This window comes from Microcaecilia unicolor, chromosome 3, assembly GCF_901765095.1.
Source record: "Microcaecilia unicolor chromosome 3, aMicUni1.1, whole genome shotgun sequence".
In the NCBI taxonomy this organism is placed as follows: Eukaryota; Metazoa; Chordata; class Amphibia; order Gymnophiona; family Siphonopidae; genus Microcaecilia; species Microcaecilia unicolor.
In genome coordinates, this window is record NC_044033.1 from 294,255,791 (window position 1) to 294,275,397 (window position 19,607).

Here is a 19,607-nt window from a genome sequence, read left to right on the forward strand (position 1 = left end):
CTTTGGAATTCTCTACCCAAGCAATTAAGAAAATTACCTGAGTTTCCATAAATTACTAAAGGCTTTTCTAAGTACATATCTTATCAAAAGACAATTAAGTAATGTTGCCGTCTCTCTAATATGTTTCAGCTTAACCAATACTCTAGCCTAGCTTCATGACAAACACACAATTATTCCTAATATGTTATAATTAATTATCTGACTGTATTATATTTTGATGTTTTTCTAAAATATAAGCCACATTGAACCTGAGCTTGTTCGGGATAATGTGGGATACAAATGTCATAATAATAATAATAATAATGATAAACTGGCACTTTGATTTCACAAAGATGCAAAAACCAGGGGTAGGCTGGTTGTCACCCTCCTGTCTCCATGCATATCTCACCTATCCACCCCCATCCTGTTAGACTGTCATTGAAATGCTTTGATGTTTCACTTATATATACTGTCATCTACCAACATTTGCTTTTTTTCCGATCTGACGAAGAAGGGCAACCTTCGAAAGCTAATCAAGAAATGTATTAAGTTATGTCCAATAAAAAAGGTATCATCTTTTCTTTTCCATGTTTTATTTCTATTGATTAGTTTATTTTCGAAAGGGAAGGACGCTCATCTTCTGACACAAATCAGGAGATGGGCATCCTTCTCCCGAGGTCGCCCAAATCGGCATAATCGAAAGCCGATTTTTTGCGTCCTCAACTGCTTTCCATCACGGGAACAACCAAAGTTCACAGGGCCGTGTCGGCAGTGTACCGAAGGCGGGACGGGGGCGTGGTTAAGAGATGGGCGTCCTCGGCCGATAATGGAAAAAAGAAGGGTGTCCCTCACGAGCATTTGGTCGACTTTACTTGGTCCCTTTTTTTTCACAACCAAGCCTAGAAAAGGTGCCCGAACTGACCAGATGACCACTGGGGGGAATCGGGGATGACCTCCCCTTACTCCCCCAGTGGTCACCAACCCCCTCCCACCCGAAAAAAAATTAAAAAACATTTTTTCCAGCCTCTATACCAGCCTCAAATGTCATACCCAGCTCCATCACAGCAGTATGCAGGTCCCTGGAGCAGTTTATAGTGGGTGCAGTGCACTTCAGGCAGGCGGACCCAGGCCCATCCCCCCCCTACCTGTTACACTTGTGCTGGTAAATGTGAGCCCCTCAAAACCCACCAGAAACCCACTGTACCCACATGTAGGTGCCCCCCTTCACCCCTTAGGGCTATGGTAGTGTTGTATAGTTGTGGGTAGTGGGTATTGGGGGGGTTGGGGGGCTCATCACCCAAGGTAAGGGAGCTATGCACCTGGGAGCAATTTGTGAAGTCCACTGCAGTACCCCCTAGGGTGCCCGGTTGGTGTCCTGGCATGTCAGGGGGACCAGTGCACTACGAATGCTGGCTCCTCCCACAACCAAAGGTCTTGAATTTGGTCGTTTTTGAGATGGGCGTCCTCGGTTTCCATTATGGCCGAAAACCAGGGACGACCATCTCTAAGGTCGACCATCTCAACATTTAGGTCGACCATCTCTAAGGTCGACCTAAATGTTGAGATTTGGGCGTCCCTGACCATATTATCGAAACGAAAGATGGACGTCCATCTTGTTTCAATAATACGGGTTTCCCCACCCCTTTGCTGGAACGTCCTTAGAGATGGACGCCCTTAGAGGTGGTCATCTCCGTTCGATTATGCCCCTCCATGTGACTCGGTGGCAAGCAGTGCGTGTTCCGTTCCTGGGTCAGGTCTTCTGTGCCCCAAGATGGCTGGAGCTAGGGCGCCTTTAGAAGTGGCATTCCCTCCCTGGGGGGGGGGGGGGGGGGAGGGAATCCCAGCCATTCCTCAATGGAGATACCATGGGGTCAATATTCAAAACGATTTAACTGCGCAGGAGAGGCTCCTGGCTGGTTAAATTGCTTGTGTGGCACTATCCATATTCAGCTGCACTTAACAGGTTAGTGCTGCTGAATATCGGTACTAATCACTACAGACATAGCTGGCTATTTTGTGGGTGGTCCGGGCGCGGAGTTCACACTTGTGTGTTGATATTCAGTACTTAACCGCCTAAGTTAACTGGACAAATCAGTCCGCATCAAACTCAGTCCTATCTTTCTCTGGTTCCACTGAGGCAGTTAACTGCTGAATATCGCTGTTAACTGGATAAGGGATAGCCAGCCCCATAAACTCAGATATTCAATGCCAGTGCCCAGACTTGGCCCAACATTGAATATCTGGGGATAATGCCACCAGCAGCCAAAAAGCCCGTGACTGCTGCTGGTGGAATATTTGCCCCCTAGTGGCTAGACTTTGGATCTACGTTATCCAGGTCCCAGAAGGACATGTTGTTTGTAGCCCCATGTTGAGGCTTGTGACTGCAATGATTGAGCCAAGGTAATTCTCCCTCCCGATTAGTTATGAATCAAGGCTTATTGAAGCCAGTTCTGACTGAGCTGGAACCTCTACAAACGGCATGGCCAAATAAAAAACAAAAAACAAAGAGCAGGGACTAAAAATAGCTGAAAGCACAACAGAGAATATCATAGCTGAAAATTTCCAGGGACCTGGAAGGTGGGGGGGGAAATGTCAACTTGCTGACATGATTTGTCCCTCTCCTCATCCAGGTTAATTTCACTGTGTCAGTGGAAGCCAAAAAACAGATGTGCCAGCAGCAGTCCCATGGCTTTAAGATCAAGGCCCTGGGCTTCAATGAGGAACTATTTGTGGAGGTGGAAATGGTGTGTGACTGCGCCTGTGGAGATGATGAGCAGAACTCTGAACACTGCAGTGGGGGGAATGGAACCTTTAGCTGTGGAGTGTGCAGGTAATCTTCCTTCCAGTCTTATCTCTGCTGGCACCTAAAAGAAAACAACCATATGTGCTTCCTAGTGGTTTAAAAAGACCATAAGGCAAGCAGCAAACCCTTACCTTCTATCCAATTTCAGCTTTGCTTTCCACTTAGTTTTGAAATTCACGTTGGTTGTTTGTTTGTTCGTGTCTGTTGTTAAAATAGTCTCTGGACGCAAAAACCACATTGGAAAAATAACCACATTACATTACATTAAAAGTAACATAGTAACATAGTAGATGACGGCAGAAAAAGACCTGCATGGTCCATCCAGTCTGCCCAAGACAAACTCATATGTGTATACCTTACCTTGAATTTGTACCTGTCCTTTTCAGGGCACAGACCGTATAAGTCTGTCCAGCAGTATTTCCCGCCTCCCAACCACCAGTCCCGCCTCCCATCACTGGCTCTGGTACAGACCGTATAAGTCTGCCCTCCCCTATCCTCGCCTCCCAACCACCACCCCCTCTTCCCCCCACCTGCTCCGCCACCCAATTCCACAAATATGTATGCAGTTCTTTGCGGATAACAACAAGAAGAGATAGGCATTCATAAGAACTTATACATTAAAATCTCAATAAACAAGTATTTAACAATATGATAATTAAACTTGTTGTAAAACTAATTTTTTAAGTAATTAAGTTTTCAGAGCTTTTCTAAATAGCATATAATCTTTCATCGTTCTGAGTGAAATAGGCAGCAAATTTCATACTAAAAAGCCTGATAAAATGTAGAAGATGACTGTTGTTTAAATGATTTAACATTCTTAACAGTGGGAGAGCAACGTTTAAACTGATTGTGAAGTAAATCAATTTTCTCTATATAAAAAAATAAATGTAAGACTGCATATAAGGGAGGCCAGCAAGGATTTGTATAAAAATACCCATTTACTGGGTTGTCCCGTGGCACAAAAATATGCAAAAGTAGAACAGTGAAAACAACACATAACCCCTCATGCTATATAGTGCGCCAAAAGTTAGACGGCAGTTCAGCGCATAACTTTTGTGCTACAATGTTATGCGCCAAAACAGAGGTGACATGGCATGTACTCATTAAAGTGCACATAGTTGTTATTCTGTAACTTGGTGCCTAAGTGTTCTAGCGCATAACTGCGAGAGGGGCGTTTAAGTGGGAGGGCGTGGATGGACCATGGATATGGCACCAATCAGTGCACGCAACCTATAGAATACGGTCAGTTGCGTACATAGAGTACCACATTTTAGAGTGTGCATTTAAGCCTGCTATTTGACATGATCACTGTTCCCTCTAAGCTGAGCGGGAGTCCTCTACCTACAGTCCTGCCAGTGGGGGGCACTGTCACTATCACATTTTCAATAGTGAGGGACAGGCAAGCTCTGCAGAACTCCAGGGAACTTGCCTCTCCCTAGCAATTGAAAACGCAATATTAGGCCTTTTCTTTGTTAAACCTCACTAATCTACACCAACCTAAAAGTCATCTTTCTGTATCTATTTTACTACTACTATTTAGCATTTCTATAGCGCTACAAGGCATACGCAGCGCTGCACAAACATAGAAGACAGTCCCTGCTCAAAGAGCTTACAATCTAATAGACAAAAAATAAAGTTCTATTTTCTTAGAACTTCTTTCTTATCCTTACTCTCCTCACACTACCAATTGTATCTGACACCCTGGAATGGCAACGCCATAACAGATCTCTGTAAGCCACATTGAGCCTGCAAATAGGTGGGAAAATGTGGGATACAAATGCAATAAATAAATAAATAATTTATTACCTTATCCCTCTAGTCCGGCATAGATGGGTTATGCACTCCTACCAGCAGATGGAGACTGAGAACACATTGAACTTCAAGTAACTGTATATGGGAGCTGTGCAATCCCTTGGAAATCAGTCTGTTCTCAGTCTCAGCAGATGGTAGGTCTGTGCAGTCCCAACTGTTATGGTACCATTAAAAAAAAATACAGACAGGCAAAACCTAGGTAAGAGGAGTCTTTTGGTAACTTTAAAAAAAAATAAACAGAATCTTCCTGCTTGCCCATGGGGTCTCTGTTACCCTGGGGGTGTACACTCGGGTGGCTAGGTCCCTGTCCCCTTTCATGGTGGTCTTTGGTGGGCTGCCCTCTTCTGCTGCGGGGCAGACAGGCAGCCTTGAGTTGGAGGGGGTCTGCCTGGAGCACTCAGTTCTGCTATTTGAAGTGAAAAAAATGGGCAAGAGTTTTTCTTTTTAGCGGTTTAGCATCTGTTTGTTCCTATTCATAGTCCCTCTGTGGTGGTTGGGTGAGAGATGTGGTTATGGTGTCTGCTCCTTGATTTTGTTGGCTCCACGTCTGAAATACTACCCCATATGTCAGCACCGCAGTCTTGACCTGGAGGGCTCTTGTTTATTTTGTGCCGGTCCAGAGTAGGGGCTGACCTCTCTCCGGCGTCAGTAGCATCTTCAGGGCTAGGTTCTGCGTGTTCAGCAGCAGTGTCTGATGCACTATCAGAGGGGCAATTAATGTTGAAAGCTCCAGTTTCAGTAGAAACCACTATCTTGCATTCCCTGCCGGCAACGGAGCACCCTCATGGCTTGAGCCAGTTTCATCAGGAGAGCCTGCACTTTCTGCTCAGGTGCTTCCGGGGCCTTCTGGGGTCGATTTTCTTCTGGAGTTTGTGATACCATGTACAGGGCTTACTGTCACTATAAGGAGTCTGCTGCAGAGGGTTCTCATCCATGTGCATTGTTCCCCCTTCTTCTGACTTCCCTGCGAAGCAGCATCGGGTGGATTGGGATCTGGAGGAATCTGGGTCCTACCATTTGAAAGAGGAGGGTGATTGGCCCATGGAAGAGGCTCAGGACCAGGAGCAGACCTCTAGGGAGGACACTTGGCCAGATGAGGTGCCTCCTGGGGATGATTCATCGGTGGTGTGGATCTTTCAGTGTGAGGAGCTCCATGAGCTGATTTCTCAAGTATTTGCTGGTCCTCAAGAAGGTGGACCTTCTTTTGAAAGGTGTTAGAAAGTTGTCCAAGTTCTTTCCTATGCACCAGGATATTAGGGATGTCTTTCAGACCCAATGGAAGGCTCTGGATGCCCCTTTCCATCTTGGCCACTCGATGGTGCTTCTTTATTCTATTATGGAGGAAGATCAGAAGTCCTTACGGCCTCCTATAGTAGATGCAGTCATCTCCATTGTCAATAAGAAGAATATGGTCCCAGTGGACAGAGGTACTTCTCTGAAGGATGAAGGCATTGCTCAAGCAGAGCTTTGAAGTGGTGACACTGGCAGTGTAGGCGGCCATTTGTGGAAGTTTAGTAGTTCGAGCTTGCTTTCACTGGGCAGAGCACATTTTTGAATGAGACACCAATGATTGGTCCTTGGTGGATCAGGAGGTGGTCAAGATAGAGATGGGCTCCTCTTTTTTGTCAAATGCCCTTTATGATCTTCTCCAGTCCTCTGCTAAGTCTATGGTTCATAGTGTGTTGGTGCGACGGTCGCTGTGAGGTTGATCAGCTGATCACTCCCATGGACACCTGAATGTGGAGTTCCCCAAGGATCCCCCTCTCACCAACCTTATTCAACAAACTTCTAGCCAATCAAAATCTCAACCCCTACATATATGCAGATGACGTCACAATTTACATCCCGTTCAAACATGATCTAAAGGAAATCACTAATGAGATCAACCAAAGCCTCCAAATAATGCACACCTGGGCTGATGCATTCCAACTAAAACTTAATGCAGAAAAAACACAATGTCTCGTACTTACCTCACAATATAACACAAAAAACTTTTCCACCATAATCACACCATACTGTTCTCTTCCTGTTTCACAAAACTTGAAGATTCTTGGAGTCACCATTGACCGAAACCTCACTCTTGATACCCACGTAAAAAACACTACAAAAAAGATGTTCCACTCCATGTGGAAGCTCAAAAGATTAAAACCTTTCTTCCCGAGATACATCTTCCGTACCCTGGTACAGTCAATGGTAATAAGTCACCTGGACTACTGCAACGCACTGTACGCTGGCTGCAAAGAACAAACTATCAAAAAACTCCAAACTGCCCAGAATACTGCCGCCAGACTCATATTTGGAAAAAATAAATATGAAAGTGCAAAACCCTTAAGAGAGAAACTTCACTGGCTCCCACTTAAGGAACACATTGCATTCAAGATTTGCACGATTGCACACAAAATTATTCACACAGACGCCCCATCTTACATGCTAAACCTCGTGGACCTACCTCCCAGAAACACCACCAGATCATCTCGCAAATTTCTCAGCCTGCACTTCCCCAGCTGTAAAGGACTAAAATACAAGCTGATGCACGCCACCACCTTCTCTTACATGAGCACACAGGTATGGAATGCATTACCCTCAAACCTGAAAACAATTGACGAAATAACTATCTTTCGCAAAACACTGAAAACATTTCTTCAACAAAGCCTACAATGAGAACCCACAGCCACACTAATCCACTACACCAACCCATTCAGCAATGAAAGCACACCTGCTATAAATACCCTATTAAATCCCTTCCTTCTCCTGTCTTCATTTAACTAATCCCTACACAATACTAATTGTACCTAACATATTGGAATAACCATGTTAACAATACTATGTAAGCCACATTGATACTCGAAATAGGTGGGAAAATGTGGGATACAAATGCACTAAATAAATAAATGTGGCCTCCAAGTCTAAGCTTAACAAGTTTCCCTTTCGGGATTCTCTACTCTTTGATGAGAAGTTGGACAAGTTCGTTGAGAGCTTGAGGGAGACCAAGAGGACAGGCCTAGAGTGGACATGAGAGGGTCTTCTGCCTCTGCGTCGGTAAGGAACAGGTTTCATGATGTTAGTTATTCAGGACGGAACAAGGTAGTGGACAACAGTGCAGCCGATTCTTTTAGAGGGCTCAGCCCTTTCACGAATCGGGTGCCGTGATTCCGGTCCCTCAGTTGCTCCTAGTCTTTCATCCCAATGAAGACATTGGAGTCCAGCCTCTGGTTCTGATGAGTGCGAGGCTACCAGATTTATACCAGAGGTGAACCCAGATTACTGCGGACCAGTGGGTTCTCAAGGTCATTCAGGAGGGTTATGTTGTAGAGTTGACTCTCCCTTTGACAGACATATTTATGGAGTTGCCTTGCCAGACCAGGTGGAAAGTCAGGGCGGTTTAAGACCCTCCAACGTCTCTTATTCTGGTCCCAGCCACTGAGGTGAATCTGGGCTGTTACTGTATCTATTTTGTGGTGCCCAAGAAAGAAGGTTCCTTCCGACCCATTTTGGATTTGAAAGGCTTAAATTGAGCCTTGATGGTCTTGTCCTTCCGTACAGAGACACTGCAGTCTATCATCATTGCAGTACAGTCAGGAGAATTTCTGAAACCCCTGGATCTCACCGAGCTTACCTCTACATTCCAATCTGGCAGGCTCACCAGCGGTTCCTTCGCTTTGCAGTTTGGGGGCAGCATTATCGGTTTTGTGCGTTCCCTTTTGAACTGGCCACGGTGCCCTGCACCTTTTTCAAAGTGATGGTGGTGGTGGTAGTGGCAGCAGCCTTACGAAGGGAAGGGACCCTGGTGCACCCATATATAAATGATTGGCTCATTTATGTGAAGCCCTTTCAGGAGAGTGCCCGGGTTACTGCTAGAATGGTCCAGGCTCTCCAGGACTTAGAGTGGCTGGTCAACCTAGCCAAAAGTTATTTGGAACCATCACAGACCTTGGAGAATCTGGGGGTTCAGTTCAACACAGCTCAGGGAAGAGTCTTTCTGCCGGTTGTGCATGTTCAAAAGCTGCAGGGGCAGAGCTCCCTGCTGGTCTGGCCACAAGATCCTCTGGTCAGGAACTATCTTCAGGTGCTGGGTTCTGGTGGTGGCTCTGGATGTGGTTCAATGGGCCAGGGCGTACATGCATTCTCTTCAGGCTCAAGTTTGTCCCCTCAGTCTCAGGATCTGGAGATCAGGTTGCCTCTTCTGGGACTGGCGAGGGCCAGTTTGCGCTGCTGGCTGATTAGTTTCCATTTGTTGGGGAGTGTCAGCCTAGAGATGCCGGTTTGGTTGGTGCTGACAATGGATGCCAACATCATTGGCTGGGGAAGCCCATTGCACAGGGCGAGTGGTGCAGGTCCAGTGGCTGGCCAAGGAGGCTGGCTGGTTGATAAATGTCTTGGAAATCTGGGTGATTCAGCTGGTGCTGTTCTTGTTTCAGGACTCCCTGCTCGGGCAGGCTGTTTGGGTGTTCTCAGACAATGCCATTGCAGTAGCACACGTGAATCATCAGGGGGGCATAAAGAATTCATTAGTGGCTCATGAGGCAGTGCAAATTTTTGCCTGGGTGGAGGGTCGCCTGGTGACTCTATTGGCAGCTCGCATCACAGGGGTCGACAACGTCCAGGTGGATTTCCTCAGTTGAAACCTCCTAGATCCCGGGGAGTTGTCTTTGCTCTCATAGTGAGCTGATAGGGTCCCCAGTGCTGGATCTCATGGCGAACTCTCGCAACACCAAGGTGCACCAGTACTTCAGCTGGAGATGAGACAGCCAGGCAGCAGGGATGGATGCGCTAGTCCAGCCTTGGCCCGAGTCCGGTCTTCTGCACATAGTTCCCCAGTGGCTCCTTGTGGGCAGAGTTGTTTAAATTATAGTGCAGCATCGAGGACCTGGCCCCCGGTGCCCCTGGTACAGGGACTACTACTACTACTACTACTATTTAACATTTCTAAAGTGCTACTAGGGTTACGCAGCACTATATAATTTAACATTGAAAGACAGTCCCTGCTCAAAGAGCTTACAATCTAAAGGACAAATGCACAGTCAGTCAAGTAGGGGCAGTCAAATTGGGGCAGTCTAGATTTCCTGAAAGGTGTAAAGGTTAGATGCCGAAAGCAACATTGAAGAGGTGGGCTTTGAGCAAGGATTTGAAGATGGGTAGGGAAGGGGCTTGGCTTGTTTGGCTGTTAGTTCTGGTGTTGGAGAGTCTCCTGTCTCAGAGTCCAGTGTTTCTGGAGGATCCAGTTTGGTTCTCGCTACAGCCTGGCTCTTGAATGGGTGCGTTTGAGGAAGCAGGGATACTCTGCCTCTGTCATTGCCACTCTTTTGCGTTCACAATGGCATTCTACTTCCCTGGCATATATCAGGGTGTAGCAAGTGCTTGAGGCCTGATGCCAAGATCATCATGTTCCTCTCTTCAAGGTCTCACTTTCTAACATTCTGGATTTTTCACAGGCTGGGTTGGCTCGGGGCCTGCCTTAGTCTTTGCTTAAGGTGCAAATGGTGGCTCTCAGCTGTTTTCACGGCTGTTTAGCAGGGAAGCCGCTAGCTGTTCATCCTGATGTCCAATGCTTTCTTTGGGGGGTTAGGTTGCTGCAGCCCCCAGTGCAGCCAGTGGTGCCACATTGGGATCTTAATCTGGTTCTATTGATGTTGGTTTCGGCCCCATTCAAGTTTTTATCAGGTTCCTCTCTCAAAGATCTTACTTTGAAGTCGGTGTTTCTAGTGGCTTTGACTTCAGCTCACCAGATTTCAGAGCTTCAGGCCCTTTCATGTAGGGACCCTTTTTTGTTGTTGTTTCCTGACAAGGTGGAGCTCCATGTAGTGCCGTCCTTTCTTCCCAAGGTGGCATTGCCGTTTCACGTTAATCAGTCAGTGGTTCTTCTGATTCTTAGAGATAACTTGGGTACAGCGAAGCAACAACAGCTCTATTGTTTGGACCTCCAGAGAGGGCTGAAGCATAATCTCTGGGTTTCCCAGGAGTTAAGGTGCATGGACGGACTTTTTGTGCTGATTGGTGATTCTAGAAAGGAAGAAGCAGCCTCTAAAACTACTATTGCTAGGTGGATTAAGGAGGCAATTGCATCAGCCTGTGTTCTCAGAGGCAAAACAATTCCAGAATTCTTGAAGGCTCACTCCACCAGAGCTCAAGCCTCTTCTTGGGCTGAACATTCACTGGTAGCGCCTCTCGACATTTGTAAAGCAGCGGTTTGGTCTTCTTTGCATTCTTTTGCGTGTCACTACAGATTGGACGTTCAGGCTAGGCAGGATGCAGTCTTCGGGGCTCTCATGTTGGAATCCAGGCTTTGGGGGTTCCATCCATAAAGTAATTGCTTTGGTACTTCCCATCTGTGCCAGTCTAGAGGGGCACTGAGGAAGGAGAAATTAGGTCTTACCTGCTAATTTGCTTTCCTTTAGTCCCTCTAGACCGGCACAGAGCCCACCTAGGTTGTCTTTAGTGTTCGGGCATGGGTTGGTCTATGTCTGAGTTCCTATTGTGATCTTTTTCGATGGGTCTACGAGGGGGAGTGGCAGGATAGATGGATTCTTTCAGCATTATGGCTACTTATCATGAGTCTTTCTTAAGAAATCACAAGAGATTATAGAAAAGAAAAAAACCCAAAAATATAATAAGAGAATGCTCTCTGCTTTCTGTTTTAATTAGGGATTATAGAACTTAATGATGACAGATCATGGTCTGTTCTGGCTGGTAAAGGCAGGCCAATAGTGGCAGTTGTCCTTGACTTTGGTCTGTTTTTCAGCTGTGCTAGTATTCTCATCAGCCTTGGTAGTGACACAGCAGGAAGACGGGGGTTCTTCCCATGTGAGGTTCCTGGTGGAGCACATAGTGGTTTAGCAGTTTCTAGTGCTGTCTCCTCTTGCAGTTTGGTCTTGTTTGTTTGCTTGTTCTGCTTTGCTATTCATAGACTGATTTCTAAATTCAAAGGGACTGCACAGCTCACATATACACTTACTTGAAGTTCAGTGTATTCTCAATCTCCATCTGCTGGTGGTTGCATAACCCATCTATGCCAGTCTAGAGAGACAAAAGGAAAGCAGATTAGCAGGTAAGACGTCATTTCTCCTTTGTGATCTCCATATATGTGTTTTCTTGGTTTTATTTTGTGGACTGATTTAAGCCTAGAGGATAACGATTGTTTCCTTTATTTCTATTTTCTGTCAATGGGGAGTGTTTACCCTCTGATTTTGTTATATTCTCTTGTGTTTTCTATTTCTTAATTATGAGGAAATTTCTTGTATGTTATTGAAAATTGCATTAAAAAAGAACCCCACAATATTGAAGCACCACCTCCTACTGGCAGCAATGCAGTTAGAGGACTCCCACTCAGTTTAGAGGGAACAGTGGACATGGCGTAAGTGGGTGCACCTAGACATTGGCATGTAACTGATGACTTAAGCTATTATTCTTTAGTGCAGTGGTTCTCAACCTTTCTTCTGTTGTGACACACCTTGCAGATGATGTTCATGTGTGTGACATGCTGAACACTAAAATTCACAGCTGAACAAAAATAAAATCCTAAATGTTTCATTATTAATAATGATGCAATATAAAATATTCTTAAACAAATATGCTACGCAGAAACCATGTAAAAAACAGAACCTATGAAAAGCAGATCTGCAACATTTCTAGTTGGGGATGGTGGCAGTAGTTATCATTGGGGGTAGTGGGGAAGTAGAAATAAGGACCAGCTCAGTGGTGTGTTGGAAAATTTTTAACAACGAGCTCTGTCTCCGGGCATAGCCAGCCATACAATTTTGGGGAAGGGGCCTGAGGTGGATTGGGGGGGGGGGGGGGGGACAACACATTCCTCTCTCTCCCCTCCCCCCTGCGATCTAGAATAGCTGTAACTGGAAGGTGGCTGCCTTTGTATTTGAGGGTCACACATTGTGTAAATGCCAAACTTCAACCTAAGCACTATTCTGAAAATACAGGTGCATCTTACATAGTGAATATTTTACAGGTGGCTGTTCATGTAGGCGGAGTCTGGGCAGAGTATGGGAAGGACTCACACTTACACGCATAACTCACAAAATACTATACGTTATGCACAAATCTCCAGCACTTAGGCACACATATGGCTGATATAAGTGCTTGTTCCTAAATTATAGGTACAAATTTTCACTGTTACCCTAGTGTAACCCAGTGGGTTAATTAAAAATGTTTTTTAAATGCCTAGAGAAGCATAGGGCCCATCTGTGTTCCAGTTGGGGGTGTGCATGAGCTCCTGATGCTCTCTGCGGTGGCTGGAGGCTGCAGGGAGAGCTGCAGAGCAGATCTGGGAGTAATTTGGGTTAGCATTGGGAGGCCCGAGGTCTGTGGACTGCAGGACCGCAGTCGCTGAAGCAGGGCAGTCTCAGGATGCAATGGGAGCACTGAGGTGACAGGCAGCCATGGCATATGTGAAGGGCATTTGCATGCATGGCAGCTGTGCAAGGGGAGAGAGAGCAAGTTGAGCTGGGCCTGCGCATACACAGAGGTATCAAGGATTGGGGCTGCACTGGAGCCGGCCTGATCTAAAGAGCTGGGCCGGTTCTGGAAGTAGTCAGTCAGTGGCAGCGATTTGTGTAGGAGGAAGTTGGGGAGCACTCTGGGAAGCCTCCTGAAAATTTTTAGCGAGCCGGTTTCAGTTCGGGCTGGGTTGGCTGGGCGCGTGTGCATGCTGGTGCCATGGAAACAGCGTCAGAGGCTACCGGCTCATGAGGAAAATCAAATCTGTGGCTGCTGGCTCGAGAGAAAAGCCGTGCAGCAGAAGGTGGTTGTGTATTGGGATTGGGCAAGTGCTGCAGAAGGAGACTTCAGCTAAAGGTAAGGGACAGTTGTTTTCTTTATTTGCACTGTCAGGAGTTCTCTGAAAAAAGTTTGTGTTTGAGTTTTTAAAAAATGCAGCACGTGCCCGGACCTTTGACAGAGCTGCAAGCAGGTTTCTGTCAGAGACCCGTGCAGGATTCTAAACTGCTGAGGGTTAGATGCACTAAATAAAACGTTAAAGCCCTTCCCTTACCGATTCCTTAGGGAATCGGTAAGAAATGGGCATGCATCAAGGAAATTGCATGCAAATGAGCTGGTCACTTCTAGCTCATTGTTAGGCAGTTGGGAGGGTTGCCTTGACTGAGAGGGACGAGTGTATGGTAGCGTCTGTCAGTCAAGGTTTAAAAGGGAGTATTTTAGTGAAAATTTTATATTTAATGAATGTATGAAAAGAGTGTGATTGAATTAGTTAATTAACTATGAAGGCCATGGGTTTATTATGGCTTCAGTGCGTTTGAATTGACGTCATGTAAGAGGACTTTAAAAATTCAGGCCAAGGTCAGGTTTAATATCCTTGGTCAGATTACAGAAGCTGTTAAAACTGTAAGGACTGTTAATTATACTGAAGGAACGGTATCTCTGAGGCTCCTGTATGGATTTTTAATTTTGGCTCTGACAAGGAACCATCAGAATGTCAGGAAGGCAGTACTGACAGAAAGGCAGCACAGCACAGTGAAGCAGCTGTCAATGGCTGGGAAAGTTCCATCAACATCACAGATAATTTAAATAGAGCAGAGAGGGGTTTCCCTTGAGAGACTTGCTCTTTCTAGATTGAGAAGCAAGGGAGCAAATAAAGGGTTATAATACATTTTATTAATATTACAGACCCAGAGTGGAGGTTCTGGGATTAAGCTGATTGGTAATGTAAACAATCCATTTGCTAGGAAAATGAGTAGCACTTTTTAAGTTTAAGCAGACTTTTGCTAAAGCACTAAAAATTGGCAAAGGTGGCTTTAAATTTCAAATTGAAAGTTCTGCTGTGTAGCATAAGTCATTTTGAGGGAGGGTGCTAGTTGGGACTATAAAATTCTGGGGGCCCATAATCTTGCAAGCTTTCCCAAGACAGTTAAGGTTTTCCATTTCTGAGTTGGTAAAATCAGGGAGTAGCAAAGGAATCGCTGAGCTCCAACGAAAGAAAAGTGAAGGCAGATGAGTGTCTCTAGCATTAGCGCGGCTTAGTAAACAGGGCCCAAAGAAAGGTTGGTGAGATAAAGTTGAAATACAGACAGACTGACAGACAGACAAAAGACACAGACAAAAAGGAGAATAAAAACTGAGCTTTACTTACCTAGGAGGGATCCTGGAGTCCTGAAACACCTGTTGAAAGAAAATAATTACACAAAGTGTCAGTTCATTTGCATGAATACATTGATGTAAATTTTAGGTTTTTATTGAGCGAAAGTTTAAAGTTACTTATCTGATATTGTCTTTGCTGCACAAATTAGTTTGTACACTGGCCAGTTAGGGTACTAGAAAGAAAAACATTTAAAAAAAACATTTGCTTATAACTTTCAGGCTTATTTTCGAAAGAGAAGGACCCCCGTCTTTCGACACAAATCAGAAGATGGGTGTCCTTCTCACAGGGTCGCCCAAATCAGCATAATCGAAAGCCAATTTTGGGCGTCCCCTAACTGCTTTCCGTCACGGGGACGACCAAAGTTCATGGGGGGGTGTCGGAGGTGTAGCAAAGGCGGGACTTGGGCGTGCCTCGACCCATAATGGAAAAAAAGGGCGTCCCTAACGAGCACTTGAATGACTTTACCTGGTCCTTTTTTTCTTACGACCAAGTCACAAAAATGTGCCCAAACTGACCAGATGACCACCAGAGGGAATCGGGGATGACTTCCCCTTACTCCCTTAGTGGTCACTAACCCCCTCCCACCCTCAAAAAACATCTTTAAAAATATGTCGTGCCAGCCTCAAATGTCATACTCTAGTCCATCGCAGCAGTATGCAGGTCCCTGGAGCAGTTTTAGTGGGTGCAGTGCACTTCAGGCAGGCAGACCCTGGCCCATCCCCCCTACCTGTTACACTTGTGGTGGAAAATGTGAGCCCTCCAAAACCCACTGTACCCACATCTAGGTGCCCCCCTTCACCCGTAAGGGTTATGGTAGTGGTGTACAGTTGTAGGTAGTGGTTTTTGGGGGGCTCAGCACACAAGGTAAAGGAGTTATGTACCTGGGAGCAATTTCTGAAGTCCACTGCAGTGCCCCCTAGGGTGCCCGGTTGGTGTCCTGGCATGTCAGGGGGACCAGTGCACTACGAATGCTGGCTCCTCCCATGACCAAAAGGCTTGCATTTGGTTGTTTCTGAGATGGTCGTCCTTGGTTTCCATTATCACCGAAAATCAGAAACGACCAAGTCTAGGGACCACCATCTCTAAGGACGACCTATATTTCAGGATTTGGGCATCCCCAACCGTATTATCGAAAAGAAAGATGGGTGTCCATCTTGTTTCGATATTACGGGTTTCCTCACCCCATCACCGGGACGTTTTGCGAGGATGTCCTCAGCAAAACTTGGGCGTCCCTTTCGATTATGGCCCTCTACGTGTTCTTGAGTTTTACTGAAGTTTTTGTTTAACTTAAGGAAAAATGAAAATTTACCTCATTCCTTCGTCGAGCTTTCCATATTTCCCTACCCATTCTCCTTCCTTATTTTTCCTATTCTTTGTGTGAGACCATCCTCCAAGAGAAAGCAACATCTCAGGTAAAGCCATAGACTACTGGGACTAAGGTAAAGGTAGGGTATGGTTGGTTCCCGGGGGGCGTGACTTACACTAGTGAATGAATTTCATAAACAGCTGGATACAGACTTCATTGCGGGGGTGGTGTCCTTGGATCTATCTGCAGTCTTTGACCTTTTAAATCATTCTCTTCTGCTGCAGAGATTAGTATCCGTTGGCATCACTGAAACAGTGTTGAATTGGTTTTCTTCATTCCTCAAGGACCGTAATTTTAGGGTCATCCAACTCTTCATCTTCTGCTACTTTCCCTCTTTTGAGTGGGGTACCCCAGGGGTCAGTACTTTCTCTTCTTTTATTCAACCTCATTTTAAGTTTGCTTATGGGATCAGTGCCTACACGTATGCAGATTACATTCTTTTGGTTCACTGTACTACTGTTGATGCTTTAGATATTGTACCACTCCAACACTGTCTTCGTGAAGTAGCTAACTGGCTACATGTGACGTTTCTGAGCCGTTGGCCCAGGGGTAGCTGTGTGATAATCACTCAACCACCTCTGGGTAGACGGAGTCCCATAGAAACAAGCGTATCCCAAAGAACTGGACTGGATTGCAAATGGAGGTGAACTAAGGTAGCTTTAATGGCAGCAAAAGAAACACAAGGCAAAAGGCAAACAAACGGCTCAGCAATAATGTAAGAGAAGAGAGGACAAAATGCAGCCTAGCTGCACATCCTAACACTAGCTAAAGCAAAGCAAAACATTAAGCATACAATATCAAATAGTAAGAACAGCCTAGCTGTACAAGGAAAGCAAACACAAGAGCACTAGAGATTAGTCAAAGGCCCGCCTTGGCGGGCAACGGAAAGCAGTACCGCTTAGCTGGAAGCGGTGAGACCGCTGGCAGTCAGATAAAGGTTCATTCTGCCAGGGCTCTCATGTAAGGCACAGGCCCTCCGCAGCAAGCTGTCTCAGAAGCCATAGATGAGCAGCAGTAGGGCAAAGGAAAAATAGTCTCTTGTAGACCCGCACAGTGGATAGGGAACTTGAGTGGTCCACTCTGCTCGCTGAAGGCAAAGAAGAAAACAAACAGTCACTGATGCGCCTGAGCCGAATGCTCCCAGGGCAACCAGTTATAAGCAAAGCAATGCCTGAGCCAATGCTTGCAGTCGGCAAACAAGGTTTAGCAAACAATACCCAAGCCAATGCTCCCAGGGAAGGCAGGTCAGTAATAGTCTCTGAAATGCCCGAGCTGAATGCTCCAAGGGCAAAAGACACACATAGGCACAGTGCTGTTAGCTACAGGAACCAGGAACAGCCCACACGGATGCCTCCGCGCTTCCAGCACACACAGTCCAAAACTCAGCACAGAGCCTACTCACTGCAGCCAGCAACCAGGGATTCACTGTGGATGACTGGGGACTCAGCTGAAGCCAGGGCAAGTAACTCTCAGGCAGGGACGTAGCTACGGGTGGGCCTGGCTGGGCCCAGGCCCACCCAATTTCAGCCCAGGCCCGCCCAGCGCCAGCCCCAGCTCCCATTGCCGGCCACTGCTGCTTTTCCTGTTGAGCAGCAGGGCCGGCGCTACAAAAAGAAGAAGCGCTAACGGCGCTAAGGACGAAAAATGTTAAAAAAAAAAAAGCGCGGCACCGGCAGGCACTGTCTTGGCAGCCTTGAGGCATTGGCTGCTGGCTCGCAGGCTCCTCCCTTCTCTACGTCACTGCCCCTGGGGAGAAAAAGAGGGAAAACAGATGGAAGGATGGGGAGAAAAAGAGGGAAAACAGATGGAAGGATGGCAGAGAAAGGGAAAACAGATGGAAGGATGGCAGAGAATGAGGGAAAACATGGAAGGATAGGGAGAAAGAGGGAAAACATGGAAGGATGGGGAGAAAAGAGGGAAAACAGATGGAAGGATGGCAGAGAATGAGGGAAAACATGGAAGGATGGCAGAGAATGAGGGAAAACATGGAAGGATGGGAGAAAGAGGGAAAACATGGATGGATGGGGAGAAAGAGGGAAAACAGATGGAAGAATGGGGAGAAAAGATAGAAAACAGATGGAAGGATGGCAGAGAAAGAGGGAAAACAGATGGAAGGATGGGGAGAGAAAGAGGGAAAATGGATGGATGGGGAGAGAGACTCTGGATGGAAGGTTGGGGAGAGAAAGGGGAGAGACTGGAAGGATTCAGAGAGAAAGGGGAGAGACTGGAAGGATGTGGAGAGAGAAGGGACACTGAACAGAAAAGGGTAGAGTGATACAGAGACACTGGTTAGAAAGAGGGAGAGAGAGACATTAGATGGAAGGATCAGGAGAGAGGGTAGATGGATGGAAGGATGGGGAGAGAAAGAGGGAAGACGTTGGATGGAAGGGTAAGGAGAAAGAGGTGACACTGGACGGAAGGATGCAGGAGACTACTGGAGTGGATGGGGAGAGAGAGGGGAGACTGGAAGGATGGGGAGAGAAAGAAGAGAGCTGCTGGATGGAAAAGGAGAGTAGTGAAAGACTGGAGAATAAGAGGAAGGGGCATGGGGAGAATAAGGGTGACAAAAAGATGAAAAGCCATAAGTAGGTGAAGGAAATTAAAGAATGGATAGTAAGAATGAATTAAATCAGGACAGAGAGAGAGAGAGAGAGAGAGAGGCAGAAAAATATTGAAGAAAGCAAAGAAAAAGGAGAGAAAAATGAGAGAAAATGAGAAATGGCCAGGAAACCGTGGCAGAAGAGTTAAGCGAAAACGAAGGAAAGAAGAATCTAGAGACTGGGAGCGACACAATGAGAAAAAGTAAATGGCCATACAAGAAAGGTAAAGAAAATAATTTTATTTTTAATTTAGGATAAAGTAATATGGTACCTGTGTTAATGAAGTTTCAGAGACCAATACTTGCTTCCTTAGGTCAGGCGAGGATACCGTAACAGCATTATACTGACCTGAGGCAGGAGGTTTTGGCCTCTGAAAGCTCACTGAAAAGGGTGTTAGGCTATTAAATAAATTTTCTGAAATCTGATGCACTGAAAAGCAGCACTTTACCCTGTGTGACAAATGCATCTGATTAGCATGACTAAATTTTGCTGGGGGAGGGGGGTAGAGAGAAAATTTTGTGCCCACCCACTTTGGGTTCAGGCCCATCCAAAATTGGCAGTCTGGCTACGCCACTGCTCTCAGGACTTCAAGGCTTGGAAGCTGGCTTCACTGGAACAGAGCAAGAAGCAGAAAGCTGCAGCAATGCTTCAGGCCACGGCCTGACAATGAAACAGCAGATGGAACTAGCAGAGCCTCAAGCAGACCTGAGGTCAATCAAGGATTATTGCCAGAACCCTGAGTGCACACAGAGGCCATCTTAAGTAGGGCTCAGCATTGATGACATCACCAGCTTAGCTTCCACCACCCCACAATGACCCCACAGATCACTAGCAAGAACTGCAGGTAAATCTAATGGGTCTAGATGGAGCATGGCACTGACGAGCAAGGCACAGATGTCGACGATTGTGACACTACAATTAAAGCATTTGGTCCTTAAGCCA

General features: G+C 46.1%; 1 protein-coding gene across 1 annotated transcript in view; it reads left to right on the forward strand.

Annotated features, from left to right (window-relative positions):
• Positions 1-19,607, forward strand: part of ITGB7 (integrin subunit beta 7) — a 342,955-nt gene that overhangs the window by 270,018 nt on the left and 53,330 nt on the right. The window contains exon 11 of the mRNA XM_030198181.1: positions 2,610-2,809. Within this exon, the coding sequence (XP_030054041.1) occupies positions 2,610-2,809 (200 nt within the window). The remainder of the gene's footprint in view (positions 1-2,609; positions 2,810-19,607) is intronic.